Raw genomic sequence first — 16321 nt, forward strand, 5'->3', positions numbered from 1 at the left:
CCTGTCAGTTTTGTACAGGTCAAGAAGAGATCCCAATGATCTAAGAACCTGAAGCCCTGCCCCCTGCACCAGCTTCTCAGCTACATATTTATCCGCCAAATCATCCTGTTTCTACCCTCACTGGTGCGTGGCACAGGCAACAATCCAGAAATTACTACCGGAAGGTCGTGCTTCTCAGCTTTCTACCTAGCTCTCTAAATTCTCTTTACAGGACCTCCTTGCTTTTCCTTCCTATGTCATTGGTACCAATATGTACCAAGACATTTGGCTGCTTCCCCTCCCTCTCCAAAATGTTGTGAACGTGACCTGAGATGTCTCTGACCCTGGAGCCTGGGAGGCAACATACCATTTGTGTGTCCTGTTCACATCCACAGGATCTCCTGTCTGCTCCCATGACTATTGAGTCCCCTATACTACCACTCCCTTTCTCTTTCTCTTTCCCTTCTGTGCCATGGACCCACGCTCAGTGCCAGTGACCCGGTCTCCATGGCATTCCACTGGGAGGTCATCCCCCCACAACAGCATCCAAAACCGAATACCGATTATTGAGGGGAATGGCCACAGCGGTGCTCTGTGCTAACAGTCTACTTATCATCCCATTCTTTCACCCGACAGTCACCAGCTACTTGCCCCCTGCAGCTTAGTGGTGACTACTTCCCTGAAACATTTTCTTTGCCGGTGGGGGGAGGGGGGATCGTTGCTCGCTGCCGCTTACATGCGGGACGGAGGGGAGCTGGGGGGACTTTGGGGTTCTAACATTTAACTGTCATTCATTCTTTGGGGAACTCCTCTGTTTTCATGGATGGTTGGGAAGAAAAAGCATTTCACTATGTATATTGTATACATTTCTCTGACATTAAATGTACCTTTGAAACTCTGATCGATTATCTCCATACTGTCCCGTACAAGCCGAAGATCATCCAGCTGCTGCTCCAGATCCCTAACACGGTCTTCAAGGAGCTGCAGCTGGATGCACTTCACGCAGATGTAGTTCCCCAGGAGACTCTGGGTCTCCTGGGACTGCAACATCTGGCACTAAGAACACACAATGGCCATTTAAACTACACTAAGTACCTCTGACAGAGTAAGAAAAAAGGGAAACTTAACAGAAACTTACCTGGCAACTTACCCAGAGCCAACACCTCTTTTGAACCGAAGCCTCCTTTGAGCCAAAGCCTGACACTCCCACTCCCACCACTAGCCCAGTCCAACAATCGCCGCTCCACTTGTCCCCTCTGTACTTATTTACTCCTCTCTGCACTGCTCCTACCACTGACTGGGCCACCGGAATGAAGATGAACGCCTGCGAAACTCTCCTTTAAAACAAGTGCCTTCTCGCTGTGCACTACTCCTGCCACTGATCGGGCTGCTGGAATGACACCCAATGCCTGCAAAGCTCTCCTTTTAAAACGGTTTCCCGACCTGTGGGAAACCTCCTCACTGTGCGTTGCTCCTGCCGCTGACTGGGCCACCAGGATGACACCGAATTCCTGCGAAGCTCTCTTTTTAAATGAACACCACTATCCTGTGAGAAGCCTCCTTGCCATCTGCTGCTCCTGATGCTGATTGACAACACTGTTCCTGGAGAAGGAGAACTCTGATCTCAAACCTCTACTCATTCCCACACATGGGGAAGGCTTTAGAAATAAACACCGAGGACAAATCTGGAGCTGGGGTCCATTAAGCCACCCTACGTTGAGCTTAACGCTGATTGACAGCTCCCGTGATACCATTGCTGCCATATTGTATCAGTCTCTGCCGTTCCTTTGGATTCATCAGCTGCATGGAGAGGAGAGCCTGCTGCCTGGGCAACAGCTCACTCTCCACAGCTTCTGTATGAAAGAGCTGCGGCTCTTTCATACAGAAGCTAAAATGATCAAAAGTGTGTAGGTAGATTGGGAAAAGCTATCACATACAAAGGAGATCCAAAGTCGGTTCCAATAAAGTGAGTCAGTCTAGTAGGCAGTTCCAGCAAAATTAATTTTCACTGGATAACTTATCCCTTCCTCCCTGACCAGGAAGAATTGAGATAAAAAGCTGAGGTGCATTCAGGGGATACCAGTAAAACACTCGAGGGAGCAAGAAACAGATATTCAATAGGTACACACAAAATGGTGGAGGAAATCAGTGGGCTAGGCAGCATCTATGGAAAAGAGCAAACAGTTGATGTTTCAGGCCAAGACCCTTCATCAGAACTGAAGGAGGGTCTCAGTCTGAAACGTCGACTGTATGCTTTTCCAGAGATGCACCCTGGTCTACAGAGCTCCTCCACCATTTTTCTGTGTGCTGCTTTGGATTTGCAGCATCGGCAGGTTTTCTCATGTTTGAGATATTTAATAGTACTTGGAGATTGAAACTACTGGAAAAGATAGACAAGGTTTCATTCACTTCTTGCAGAAAAGAGAAGATTGAAGCAGAACAAACCAGAAGTGCTGGAAATACTCATTAGCTCAGACAGCATCTGCGGAAAGAGAATCATTTTTGTTCTGAGATTCCCTGTCAGAATGAGGAAAGACAACTGGAAACTCAGGCTCACTCTGGCAGACTCAGGGTCCTTTGCAAAGTGGGTTTTGTAGTTCCTGTACCATAAAGAAAACTGAGATATGAGCAATTGTGGTACTGCAGAAGCAGGTCTTATTGTGATTTTGTTTTTCCTGACTCATCACTTTATAAATTATAAGAGTTGGAGAATGAGATTGTAAAAACTGTAAATGGTGGAAATTTAAAATAATATCTGAAAAATCAAAGCAGGCCATAAACACCAAAGGGCAAAAGACCACCTACGCATTCTTAGTCTGACCCTAAAGAAACATTAGCTGACTTTGTTTTCTGATATTAAATGGCCCAATAAGCATTCCCAGTTCAAAAGATAATTAGCAGGTCAACTTTTTTGAACTACACTCCTAAACTGTAGAATTCAGTACTTAAATCTATAAGGGATGCAGACTCACTTGACACTTTTAAACACCAGCTCAAAATCCAATTATTTCACCTTGCTTTTATCCAACATCTTTTTGTCTTTTATTTTCATGTTTGCACTTTATCCCATTATAAAGATCTTTGAACTACATTATCTGTGTGGAAAGTGCTCTATAAATAAGCTATTATTATTATTAAATATAGCTAATATTATGGCATCATTGGATGTATACAAAATACGGACAAATTCTTGGTCTCCCTTGATCCTCACATGATTGTGAATAGACATAAAGTAGCTTCTCACAGCAGAAAGAACACTTAATCACTGCATGACTGTGTTACAGATCGGGACGCTGGGATTAGGAGTTCATTTCCAGTGTCCTCCTTAAGGAATTTCTACGTTCTCCCTGTAACTGTGTGGGTTTCCTCTGACATTCCAAAGGTGTTCCAGTTGGTAGGTTAATTGTAAATTGCCCTGTGATTAGGTTGGGGTTAAATAGATGGTTTGCTGGGTGGCGTGGTTTGTTGGGTCAGAAGGGCCTGCTCTGTGCTGTATCTCTGAATAGTTAAATCAATAAATGTTGTCATACCAGTTTTGAGGTATCGTATTCTTGATGCAGCGTTTCCAAGTTGTGCTGTTGCTGTTCCAACTCATCAGACAGCCTGCTCAGATTATTTACCAACACCTCATTGGTGGATCGCAGTGTTTCATATTTTTGAATGACACACATCACCAGAGATTCTGCACTATTCTCCAGGTAATCTGCAACATAAAGCAAGATTAAAATATATACTGCAATCATACATTATAATGTGAAAAACACATTAGCAGTTAGAATAATTCCCTCTGTGTGTTTAATATTGGTGCAATATGTCGTGAAATTTGTTGTTTTGCAGCAGCATTACATTGCAGTACATAACAAAGACCAGAAATTACAGTAAGTATGTATGTTTCTTAAATTAAATAAGAAGTGTATTAAGAGCAAAATTGAGTAAGGTAGTGTACATGGCTTGATTGTCCATTCAGAAGGGGAAGAAGCTGTTTCTGAATTGTTGAGTGTGTGCCTTCAGTCTCCTATACCTTCTCCTAAATGGTAGCAATGAAAAGAGGGCATGTTCTGGGTGACGGGGGTCCTTAATGATGGATGCTGCCTTTTTGAGGCATCACCGTTTGAATATGCCCTCAATGCTGGTGTGTATATGTGTGTGAGAGTGTGTGTGTGCCTGTATGCTTGTGCGTGTGTGTACGTGCATGCATGCGTGTGTTGTGTCTCTGTGTGTGCGTGTCTATCTGTGTGTGGCTGCGTGTGTGTGGCTACGTGTGTGTGTGTGTGTGTGTGTGTGTGTGTGTGTGTGTGGAAATGAAGGAAGCAGAATACATAGACAGACTTTGACAGAATGCATGTGGAGAGGACATTTCCAATGGTGGGGGGGGTCTCAGACCAGAAGACAGAGCCTCAGAATAGAGGGACATCCATTTAAAACAGAGACGAGCAGGAATTTCTTTAGCCAGAGGATTGTGAATCTGTGGAATTCATTGCCACAGAAGCTGTGAAGACCAGGTAATTGAGTATATTTAAAGCAGAGGTTGATAGGTTCTTTATTAGACAGGGTGTCAAAGGTTTCAGTGAGGAGGAAGAGAATGGGGTTGACAAGGGTAATATTTCAGGCATGAAGGGGTAGCAGAGCAGACTTGATTGTTTGAATGACCTAACTCTGCTCCCATGTCTTATATCTTATAATATGCCTTAAAACCAGATTTCTCTTTGTTAAAGGTGACAATCATCCTCTGGGTTCTTGTGTTTTTATGATAAGTAATGCCTAAAATTTTTACTTTAAAAACATATTGTTCCAATCATTGATCTATCAATGCCCCATGGACTATCAGAACTCCCAAAGAACTTCAGTGTACTGGATTTTATTGTATTGTGATCTACAAGAATATGAAAAAGGTATGCGTGGAAGTTGCAGTAAGGCAAGGGTTAACAGACATCATCCAGGTAAGTTTAGTCTACAGATAGAGTGCAGGCAGCCCAGGCAAGAAAGGTCTTTGAAAATCATAATTTCCCTTTGCACTCCAGGGGTCTGGAGATGAGATAAGTGATTCAATGCACACACAACAACTAAGGGAGAATTCCTTTACTAACTTCAAAGTATCATCAGTTGTCAGCTTGTAGTTTCTATTGACTTTTAACATCTTCATTGTGAATGGCGATTGTTCTTGCAAGTAAGAAATTCAAACATACTTAGTTTACCAATGGTCAATACCCATAACTCTGAGTCAGTTCTATATAAAATGGCATTTCAGTAATTGTTATCCATTCTTTTATATGTAAAAGTGACGTTTCTCTTCAGAATTTAGAACAGTGTGGGTGACAGGGGCCATGGCGATCCCCTTGTGCACAAGTACAATAAAGTGTGGTTCAGTGGCAAGAGTATTTCAGTTCTGGGTACAGAAATTTTATTTTTTTTAAAGAATGGTACACAATACAAAGTGAATCGGAATCTTTCCCTGTCATAGTTTGCACTGGCAGTGATGGAACCTAAGTGCAGAGGAAAGGCAGACTCCCATGACGAGTCTGTAGAAAAGAATTTCTACAGAACTCTGTGGCCTAACTGAGTGACACCGCGAGACGAAACGTTCCCAAAACTAGGACCCCGATCTAAGCACTAAGGAACTTCCTCTAAATAGTATAGGCGATGTAGAATCACCAGACCTATCAAAATAAACTTAACAGGGTTAAACATTTAAAGATACTTGTTAATCAACATTTAACCAATAAACAATGACTAGAAACCTCAGAGCTACATGTTCTCTGGCTCCCTGCACAAGCTAGGAGTGCTCATTACATTCCCACTGATTTGAACCATAGAAACTTTATTTCAGTTAAACTTCTTAAGTCTGATTTTTAAACTGAAAATCCTGTACTCACTTTCTGGTAATTTGTCAATAACATTTAGGAGGTAGTCTTCATACATCTTGTAGTTTGACACCTTTTTCTGCAGTTTCTGTTGCCTGTGGATGGTAAGAAAAGTGACTAACATTTTGTTCAGGTAGAAAAAAAATTGCTGTTGAATGTTAACTAAAAAGTGTTAATTATAAACCATAAAACATAGAAGCAGAATTAGGCCACTCATCCCATCGAGTCTGTTCTGCCATTCCATCATGGCTGATCCCGGATCCCACTCAATCTCATACACCTGCCTTCTCACCATATCCTCTGATGCCCAGACCGATCAGGAAATGAGCAACTTCCGCCTTAAATATACTCATGGACTTGCCTCTGTGGCAGAGATTCACTACTCTCTGGCTTTAAAAAATCCTCCTTATCTCTGTTCAAAAGGGTCTCCCCTCAGTTTTGAGGCTTTGCCCTCTAATGCTGGATACCTCTACCATAGGAAACGTCCTCTCCACATCCACCCTATCTAGTCCTTTCAATATTCGGTAGGTCCCCCCCCCCCCACCCTCGCATTCTTCGACATTCCAGTGAGTACAGGCCCAAAGCTGCCAAACGATCCTCATATGTTAACCCCTTCATTCCTGGAATCGTCCTCATGAACCTCCTCTAGACTCTTTCCAATGACAACACATCCTTTCTGAGATATGGGGCACAAAACTGTTGACAGTACTCCATGTGCGGCCTGACTAGTGTCTTATAAAGGCTCAGCATTACCTCCTTATTCTTATATTCTATTCCCCTTGAAATAAATGCCAACATTGCATTTGCCTTCTTTACCACAGACTCAACCTGTAAATTAACCTTCTGGGAGTCTTGCACGAGGACTCCTAAGTTCCTCCGCACCTCTGATGTTTGAACCTTCTCCGCATTTACATAATAGTCCGCACTATTGTTCCTTTTACCAAAATTCATTATTGTACATTTCCTAACTGTATTTTATTTGACATTTCTTTGCCCATTCTTCCAATTTGTCTAAGTCCTGCTGCAATTGCATTGCTTCCTCAGCACTACCTACCCCTACACCTATCTTCATATCAACTGCAAACTTTGCCACAAAGCCATCAATCCCATTATCTAAGTCATTGACAAACAATGTGAAAAGTCTGGTTCCATTACTGACCCCTGAGGAACACCACTAGTCACTGGAAGCCAACAGAAAAGGTCCCCTTTATTCCCACTCGTTGCCTCCTGCCTGTCAGCCATTCCTCTATCCATGCCAGTATCTTTCCTGTAACGCCATAGGACTTTATCTTGTTAAGCAGCTTCACGTGCAGCACCTTATCAAATGGCTTCTGAAGATCCAAGTGTCACTCAGGGAGAGGTCAAACTCTGACATCATAAGTAGTTTTTTTTGCACTACCTTACTTTCCCTTTTCTACTTATGATTTATAATTTAAATTTTTAATATTTTCGATAGATTTGTACTCCAGGGAGTGTGAAGCACAGAATCAAATATCGCTGTGATGATTGTACACTCTATTATCAATTGTTTGGCGACTATAAAGTAAAGTATAAAGTGATAATAGACTCCAACAATTTCCCAACCAATGAGGTTAGGCTAACTGGCCTATAATTTCCTTTCTTTTGCCTTCCTTCCTTCTTACAGAGTGGAGTGACATTTGCAATCTTCCAGACCTCTGGGACCATGCCAAAATCAAGCGTTTTTTGAAAGATCATGACCAATGCATCCATTATCTCTTCAGCAACCTCTCTCAGGACTCTGGGATGTAGTCCATCTGGTCCAGGTGACTTATCCTCCTTAAGTTATTCCTTTCATCCACATGTTGTCATTATAACTCAGTCAATGACCAAGGCTTTTCTAAATGTAATGTTGAGGAGTGTCACTCAAAGAGAGGTCAAACTCTGACATCATAAGGCCACTGTGACATCATAATGAGATGCAACATCAGGGCAGGATTTAAACTCTGGTCACCTGGAGACCAGAGGCAGAGGGCAGAGTTTTGTGGCATAATGCACCATTAAGCTGGGTGCCAACTGCCGTAAAACAAGAAGAGCAACAAGAAGAAGAAGACCAGAGGCAGGGGGACTGTTAAATATTTTGATAACTGCTGGACAGGAGTTGTCAACTGACACAGTCCAAGATCTGTGTTCCTCTCTGTCGAAGAGGGGAGTTTCTTCTTACTTTGTGTTGACAGTATTGTTTGAATTGCTTGAATGGGGGGTTTGAAAGTCTGCTGTGTTGGGAACCAAAGAGGAAAAGAGAATGGGAAAGGAGCAGGAATTGCTAGTAGGGGGTTGCGCGGGTCAGATAATGGCGGAAAAGGCAAGGAGGGGGTTGAGGGAAAGACAGTGGAGAAGGAGCGGGATAGGAATTTGGGATCAGAGGTCGGCAGCTGGGGAGAAATGGATTATTGTGAAGGGAGAAATAAAGGGAATGAGGAGATGGTGAGGGATTGGATAATTGAAAACCGAGACAAAGAGAATAAAAGAATAAGAAATGACAGTGGAGAGAGCTCTGAAAGTGAGGAAGATGAACAAGTTCAGAGAGAAGGTGTTGTCATAATTAGGTTTAATGAGAAGGCTCAAGGAAACATGAAGAAAATTAACCCGTTTGTGCTAACATCAACTCTGGTAAGTAAGATAGGGGGAATAGTATTTGCAAAAGTCCTTAATGATGGTAACCTATTGGTAAAATGTGCGAACGAGGAACAACTTGAGGAAGCACTCAAGCTAAAAGAGATAGGAAAATGCAAGGTGGAATACACTGGGAGGGTGGGGGCACGAAATGGCGGTGGATGTAAAGGAGTGATCACGGGGGTACCAATAAGTACAAATATGGAGGAGTTAAAGAGGAATATCAAAGGAGGAAAATTAATGAATGTTCAAAGACTGAAATCAGCCAAGGAGGGAATGAAAAAGGAAAGTGAAACAGTATTGATTGAATTTGAAGAAGAAAGGGTGCCGAGGAAGGTGTTCCTGGGTTTCATGAGTTGCCCAGTAAGAGTGTATGTGCCAAAGCCATTGAGGTGCTATAATTGTCAAAGATTTAGACACCTAGCTAAAAACTGTAAAAGGCAGAGGAGATGTGCTAGATGTTGGGGTGATCATGAACATGGAAAGTGCGGAACAGGAGTGCAACCAAAATGCTGCAATTGTGGACAAGCTCATAATGTGGCATATAGTGGGTGTGAGGTTATGAGACGGGAGAATAAAATTCAAGAAATAAGAGTGAAAGGAAAGATCACTTATGCAGAAGCTGTAAAAATGTCAAGAGAACAGAATAATGCTCCTAATGAACAGGGAGCAATAGGGATGCGAGAGATGCAACAAAGAACAAATGACAGGATTTACGCAGTCATAGTCATAGTCATACTTTATTGATCCTGGGGGAAATTGGTTTTCATTACAGTTACACCATAAATAATAAATAGTAATAAAACCATAAATAGTTAAATAGTAATATGTAAATTATGCCAGGAAATAATAACTATTTAACTATTTATGCTTTTATTACTATTTATATTATTTTTTTTATTTATTACTATTTTTAGACAAAAAGGCTCTAGTAACATTCATTGCAGGAGTCATTAATAGTATGGCTGAGGTAAAGTCAAAAAGTGATAGAATTCAGCTAGTGGTAAAAGCAGCAGTGAACCATTTAGGGTTAGTAGGACTGACATGAGAGGAAGTGAGGGAGAACCTCACTAATCAGTCAAGCCAGGAAGTGTCACGAGTTGGTTAATACTAATTATGGTGATTCTTTTGCAATGGAATGCAAGGAGATTACTGGCCAATAGCCAGGAATTCAAGCACTTTATTAAAGAAATGGTTGTAAAACTGGATGTAGTATGTATTCAGGAAACTTGGTTGAAACCAGCTTTAAACTTTGTGGTGTATGGGTGTACAATGATAAGGAAAGACAGAATTCTAGGGGGAGGAGGGGATTGTGCAATGTTAATCAAACAAGGTATACCATATAGGGTACTGGAAAAAGGAGATGATCAGGAATACATAGTGGTGGAAGTGTGGGAGAGAGGGGAGGGAGTGGTTATAATTAACTACTACAATCCATGTAAAAGGTTGGATTTGGACAGCCTATTAAGGATACAAGGACAAAACAGACATAAAGTAGTGTGGTGTGCAGATTTCAATGCTCATAGCACACTATGGGGGGGGGGGATACAATTACAGATTCAAATGGAAAGGTAATTGAAGATTTGATGGAAGAAAGGGATTTGGTGTGTATGAATAATGGTAGAGGAACAAGGGTAAACTTAACAGGAACTGAGTCAGTATTAGATATTACATTAGTGTCTAATACGTTGGCTGGTGTTAGTAACTGGGGAGTTTGGACTGCTTCAGCATAGGCAGTGATCACTACCCAGTTTTATGTTCAGTGAGTGAAATAATTGAAGTAAGATCAGGTGATGGAATCCCAAAGTGGGTGTTTGGAAACGCAGATTGGGGTAAGTTCCAGAAGTCGAGTGAAGAGGCATTGACAAAGATTGACATTTCTGGAAATATAGATGAATTAAACAGTCAGGTGACTTCAGCAATCATTATGGCAGCAGAAGGATCTATACCCAGGGGTAAAAATAGGATGAGTAGAAAACTGGTACCATGGTGGACAGAGGAATGTTGTCAGGCTATAAAAAAACAGAAATAGAGAATTCAGGCTAGTTAAAAGAACCCATAATATGCAGCATTTGATTCAATATAAGAAGGCACAGGTAGTGGTGAAAAGAACTATACGTGAAGCTAAAAGGGCAAGTTGGAGGAGTTTTTGCAACAAAATAGGAAGAACACCACCTGTGGGAGAGGTATGGGGAATGATTAAGAGGATGGGGGGAGATAGAAGGGAATGGGAATATCCAGTAATAATATCTGAGGAGGAAACAGCAGTCTCCAGTAGGGATAAGGCTGAAATCATGACCAGGCCATTTGTACTGATACACAGTTCAGAAAACTTGTCTGAAGAAGGGAGAAGGAGAAGGGAAAGAACAATGAGTCAACACCCAGGTGTGCTAAACAGGAGGGAAGAAACAGATGATATAATTGATGATCCATTTACATTAGCAGAAATAGTAAGAGCAATAAAAAGGTCGAGACCAACCTCCCCAGGGAAAGATCTGATATGCTCTGTGATGCTAAAAAATCTAGGAGAAGGAGCGCTCTTGAAGTTGCTGCATTTTTATAACAGAGTGTGGGAGGAGGGAAGATTACCAAATGCATGGAAAGAAGCAGTAGTAATTCCAATAAGGAAACCTGGCAAGGATCCATCAAGACCCACTAGCTACAGACCAATAGCATTAACAACAAATATATGTAAGATAATGGAAAGGATGATAACAGAAAGGTTATCGTATGAGCTTGAGAAAAGGGGAATGCTGGCAAGTTATCAGAGTGGTTTTAGGAAGGGAAGGAATTCTATGGACTCAGTGATAAGGTTAGAGACTGAAATAAGAAAGGCCCAGGCAAATGTAGTTCTGAGTTGCGGGAAGTATGGGATACAAAGAGAGATGATGATAATCAATCTAAAGGAATTGGGGGTGCAGGAATTCACATTAAAAGGGTTGCTGGGCATGGGTGAGAGAGCACAGGTCAGGGTATTTTTAGCTTTCTTAAGGAGTATAGGGGTTTTTTATAGGATATGATGAATAAGCAGGAATCGGGTACTAGGATGGCCAAAGATGGGAGAATAAAATGTAGGTTAGGGTATATATGTGGGTATGATAGGGTGAAGGAATTTGGAATGTAAGTCTATTGCACACTCCGGAGCAGAAGGTGGTGGTAACGCACCATTTAACTGGGTGCCAACCGCCGTAAAACAAGAAGAAGAAGTAGACCAGAGGCAGAACCACCACCTTCAGCATGGGTGAAGGATGGTTTGCTGATCTGGAGGCTGGTATAGACATCATCATCATCAGGTGCCGTGCCCAGTTTGAGCTTTGACTGCCATGGCCCACACACTCCTGTTTTGGGTCAAATGGATCAATTCATTGATATTCATCTCCAGTTCTCTGGCTGCTGTCTCCATCACATTTGTCTTTGTCTTCCTCTTGCTTTCTTTCCCTTCAATCTTTCCCATATTTACTGTGCATTCCATCTCCTCTTTCCTAATCACATGTCCAATGAAGTTACGTTGCCTTTTCATGATCTCATACATTATTTCTCTTTTTGTGTTTGCTCTGTTCATGACATCCTCGTTGATATGGTGTAGACATGGTGTATTAAAATGCCTCATTTTGGGCTTCAGATTTGGCCGATCCTCAGGGCGGCATTGATATTTGCACAATCTCAATCCTTGGATCTCCCCACTCACTGGCGCTCCCAATGGAATGGCACTGATCGAGTTGCGACCTGGTGGATTTAAACTTACAACCTAGCAGCATCATAAAAATCTTGGACTCTGGAATTTTTGCCTCAGTGGAATTTCATCGTGCTCTCGAATACTTTTCCTGAACTGCATCTTCTATTGGGAAGTCTAACAGTGGAATGGATGTGGAAGAGAACATGTTCTGTTGAGGGTGTGAAACCCCTGAGAGAGGACAAGCTGGAGATGGGGAGGAAGAGGACAGAGAAAGACAGGAAGGATCTGTGGAGTTTTCATTGCAGCAGCACCATGATGGGATGAAGGGCCTCTTCCTTAGATTCACCATTCTGCTCCTTGGTGGGAATAGATCCCTGACTCGACTGACTTTCCTGAACTTAAGCTACCACACCGAAACTCTGAAGAGAAGAAAGCCTGATGTGAACAATAGCTGGAGACATCTGAAGGGGAAGGAAGAATCCTGCACCAGATGGACAGAGTCCCTGACAGAAAGAGCTCAGCCACAGTGAGACAAAGTACTGATTCCTTTCATTCCTTCTGGAGCAATGTTCAGAAAGATTATCTTTGGGGACGGATGATAGATTAGCTGTTGGGATTTTGGGGTGGTCAGCTCTGGGAAAATATGGGTAATTACTGCTTGGGGCCCACTGTGTTTATTGATCCTGTTTGCTAAGGAGCTGCTCCCAGGATAGTATCAACAAAGGCCCTCAGTAATGTCAGACACACCCCTCATGCCTGTCTGAAGATGGTACCCAATACCTAACTACAGACTGGGAAGCCTATCGCCTTTAATACTGAGGCAGTGTTTCATCCTATTCAGAATCTAGAAGTATAAACGTCTTGTTGTTTATCCTGTGTTTTTAACAAGTTGCAGGAGAATGTAGGTCAAATAATTAGTGAGTTTGTGGGTTTGTGGATGACACCAAAACTGGTGTGTGGTGGAAGTGAGGGTTTCCTAAGTTTATAATGAGATGAAGACCAGCTCGAGAAGTGGGCCAGGGAATGGTAGGACAAACTTAACTGGGACGAGTGCGATGTGATAGATTTTGGGAAGTTAAATCAGTGCAGAACCAAGAGTAAATGACAGGGCCCAGGGAGAGTTGTAGAACAGAGGGACTGAGACGTACAAGTACAGAACTCCCTGTAAGTGGTGACATAGGTAGACAGGACAGTGAAGAAGTATGGACGGGTTCTCATGCTGTGTAAATCTGTGACTTCAAATGTAAAGGGTCCTGTCATTGTCTATTGTAAGCTGGTGAGTTTAACCCGTTCTTTCTTCTTCTAGAGGGACAAGACCATCAAAAGTGTGCAATCTGGGTGAGTGGACAGTCTGAGAACAGATCCTCAGGTCAGTCACTCTGTGTCCCATCCACCTCTCAGTACTAACTCGACAGCCACTACCGTTCCCCTCCATGGATCAGCTGGGTCATGGAGACGGTGTGAAAGCACCTCTCTCACCTCAGGACCATTTCCATCCCATCCATTCTGGGGTCCGAGAGTCCATCCCTCCTCCTCTAAAAATGTTTTTATGTTGATTTTAATTCCACGTCCCATTCCCATTCTGATATGTCTATCCACAGCCTCCTCTACTGTAAAGATGAAACCACACTCAGGTTGGAGGAACAACACCTTATATTCCGTCTAGGTAGCCTCCAACCTGATAGCATCAACATTGACTTCCCTAACTTCTGCTAATGCCCCACCTCCCCCTCGTACCCCATCTGTTATTTATTTATTTATATACACACATTCTTTTTCTCTCTCTCCTTTTCCTCCCTCTGTCCCTCTCACTATACCCCTTGCCCATCCTCTGGGCTTCCCCCCCTCCCCCTTTTCCTTCTCCCTAGGCCTCCTGTCCCATGATCCTCTCGTATCCCTTTTGCCAATCAACTTTCCAGCTCTTGGCTCCATCCCTCCCCCTCCTATCTTCTCCTATCATTTTGGATCTCCCCCTCCCCTTCCACTTTCAAATCTCTTACTAGCTCTTCTTTCAGTTAGTCCTGACGAAGGGTTTCGGCCCGAAACGTCGACTGTACCTCTTCCTAGAGATGCTGCCTGGCCTGCTGCGTTCACCAGCAACTTTTATGTGTTATGAGACCAAGAGTCCATTTGATTGCAGAGAAGGTCTTATATCAATGGGACAGAAGCTGTCTATGAGACTGGTTTAAAGGTCTGATATCAGAGGGGGAGAAGCTGTCTAGGAGACTGGTTTAAGAATCTGATTGTCACAAATGCCGAACACGGGTGGATCCAAATGCAGGACACAAACACGTTTTGTAGCATTAACAAAATTAGAGTGCATTTATAGTCACTAGGAAAGCAGGGAAGCAGGGATTGTACAGAGAGACATCAAGGAGTGAATGAAGCGGAAGCGGGAATATGCATGGCTGGAGTTGGGCTCGGATCCTGGACTTAGACTGGGACTCAGGGTCTGGGCTTGGCCTGGGACCTGGGCTTGGACTTGGGACTTGGCACTCGGGACCCGGACCTGGAACTTGGAACATCGGTGCCTGGACTTGGAACTCGGAACATCAAAACACAGAGCCGGGACTCTTCCTTGGATACAGGACACGGAGCCGGGACTCTTCTTAGATGCAGGACACAGTGCCGGGACTCTTCCTTGGATACAGGACACAGAGCCGGGATTCTTCCTTGGATACAGGACATGGAGCACGAAGAGACAGTTCCCCACTCAGGGTAGTGGCAATCAGCTGGACCTACCCAGCAGAGGAAAGGACACAAAGAGACAGTTCCCAACTCAAGGTAGCGGCAAATGGCCAGACCTACCCAGCAGAGGAAAGGACACAAAGAGACAGTTCCCAAATCAAGGTAGCAGCAAACAGCCGGACCTACACAGCAGAAGCAAGGACACGAAGAGACAGTTCCCAACTCAGGGTAGCAGCAAACGGCCAGACCTACCCAGTGGAGGTGAGGACACGAAGAGACAAAACCACACAATGGTAGACAGTTCTTTATCTCAGCACAAAGGGGCTCCAAGTAGTAGCGAGCTCTTGACTCGCCCTGGAACTACAGACAGCGGCTCTTGACTCACTCCGGCGGATATCAGGGGGGGTAGAAGCTGGGGTCTTTGAGACTAGTTTAAGGGTCTGATATCAGTGAGGGAGAAGCTGTCTAGGAGACTGATTTAAGAGTCTGATATCAATGGGGGAGAAGCTGTCTATGAGATTGGTGATATGTGCTTTTGTAAATTTTCCCGATGTGAGAAGAGAGAAAAGAGAATATTCAGGGTGAGTGGGTCTTTGATTATGTTGCCTGCTTCACTCTCAACAGGAGTCCTTGGAAGGGAAATTTGTTTTCTGTCATGTGTTGAGCTGTATCCATAACTCTGCAGTTTCTGGCGGTCAAGTGGCTTTGCATCCAAACAGAATATTTTCAATGGTGCATCGATAACATTTGGCAAGGTCAGGTTTGAGAGCGGAATAAAATATAGTCTAAGGTAGTGTTAAGGGTCTTTGGGAACCCAGTGGTAGTGGGATGAAGCTGATGTTGAGGTGTGTCATCAGGCCTTGTACCTCCTCCCTGATGGCAGTGAAGGGAAGAGGACATGATCCAGTTGGTGGGGATCCCAGTATCAGACAGCACCCAAGGATACCACATACTTTTCCATGATGCCATACGGCTCTCTTCATTATTGCTGGAGACTTCAACCAGGCCAAATGCCAGAGTGAATTACCAAAATACCACCAGCACGTCTCGTGTCCCAAAAACCAAGGGCCCAAACTCCCTTTGACCACAGCTGCACGACCTCCAGGTTCAAAGTTGAAAGTTCAAAGTAAATTTATTATCAATGTACAGTACAGATCTGTGACCATATACTTCCCTGAGGTGCATTTTCTTGTAGGCATTCATGGTAGATACAAATAAACACAATAGAATCAATAAAAATAGGAGGCTTCAGTTCAAGGAACCCTTCAGAGATAGTGATCGTAATGGGATAGAATTCTCCCTGCAGTTTGAGAGGGAGAAGCTGAAATCAGATGTATCAGTACTAGAGTGAAGTAAAGGGAATTACAGAGGCATGAGAGAGGAGTTTGCCAAAGTTGATTGGAAGGGAACACTAGCAGGGATGACGGCAGAATAGCAATGACAATGTGAAAGGTGCTGTTGAGATAGTTTCTAAAGAAGAAGC

The 16321-nt window shown here is 43.3% G+C and overlaps 1 protein-coding gene across 1 annotated transcript in view; it reads right to left on the reverse strand.

Moving 5' to 3' along the window:
* The window catches only part of ccdc197 (coiled-coil domain containing 197), a 105951-nt gene that overhangs the window by 21208 nt on the left and 68422 nt on the right, over window positions 1–16321 (reverse strand). Inside the window, exons 5-6 of the mRNA XM_072274608.1 lie at window positions 5853–5935; window positions 3510–3682 (exon numbers count right to left, since the gene is read on the reverse strand). Of these exons, the coding sequence (XP_072130709.1) occupies window positions 3510–3682; window positions 5853–5935 (256 nt within the window). The remainder of the gene's footprint in view (window positions 1–3509; window positions 3683–5852; window positions 5936–16321) is intronic.

The sequence above is a fragment of the Mobula birostris genome, chromosome 1 (assembly GCF_030028105.1).
Source record: "Mobula birostris isolate sMobBir1 chromosome 1, sMobBir1.hap1, whole genome shotgun sequence".
NCBI classification, from domain to species: domain Eukaryota; kingdom Metazoa; phylum Chordata; class Chondrichthyes; order Myliobatiformes; family Myliobatidae; genus Mobula; species Mobula birostris.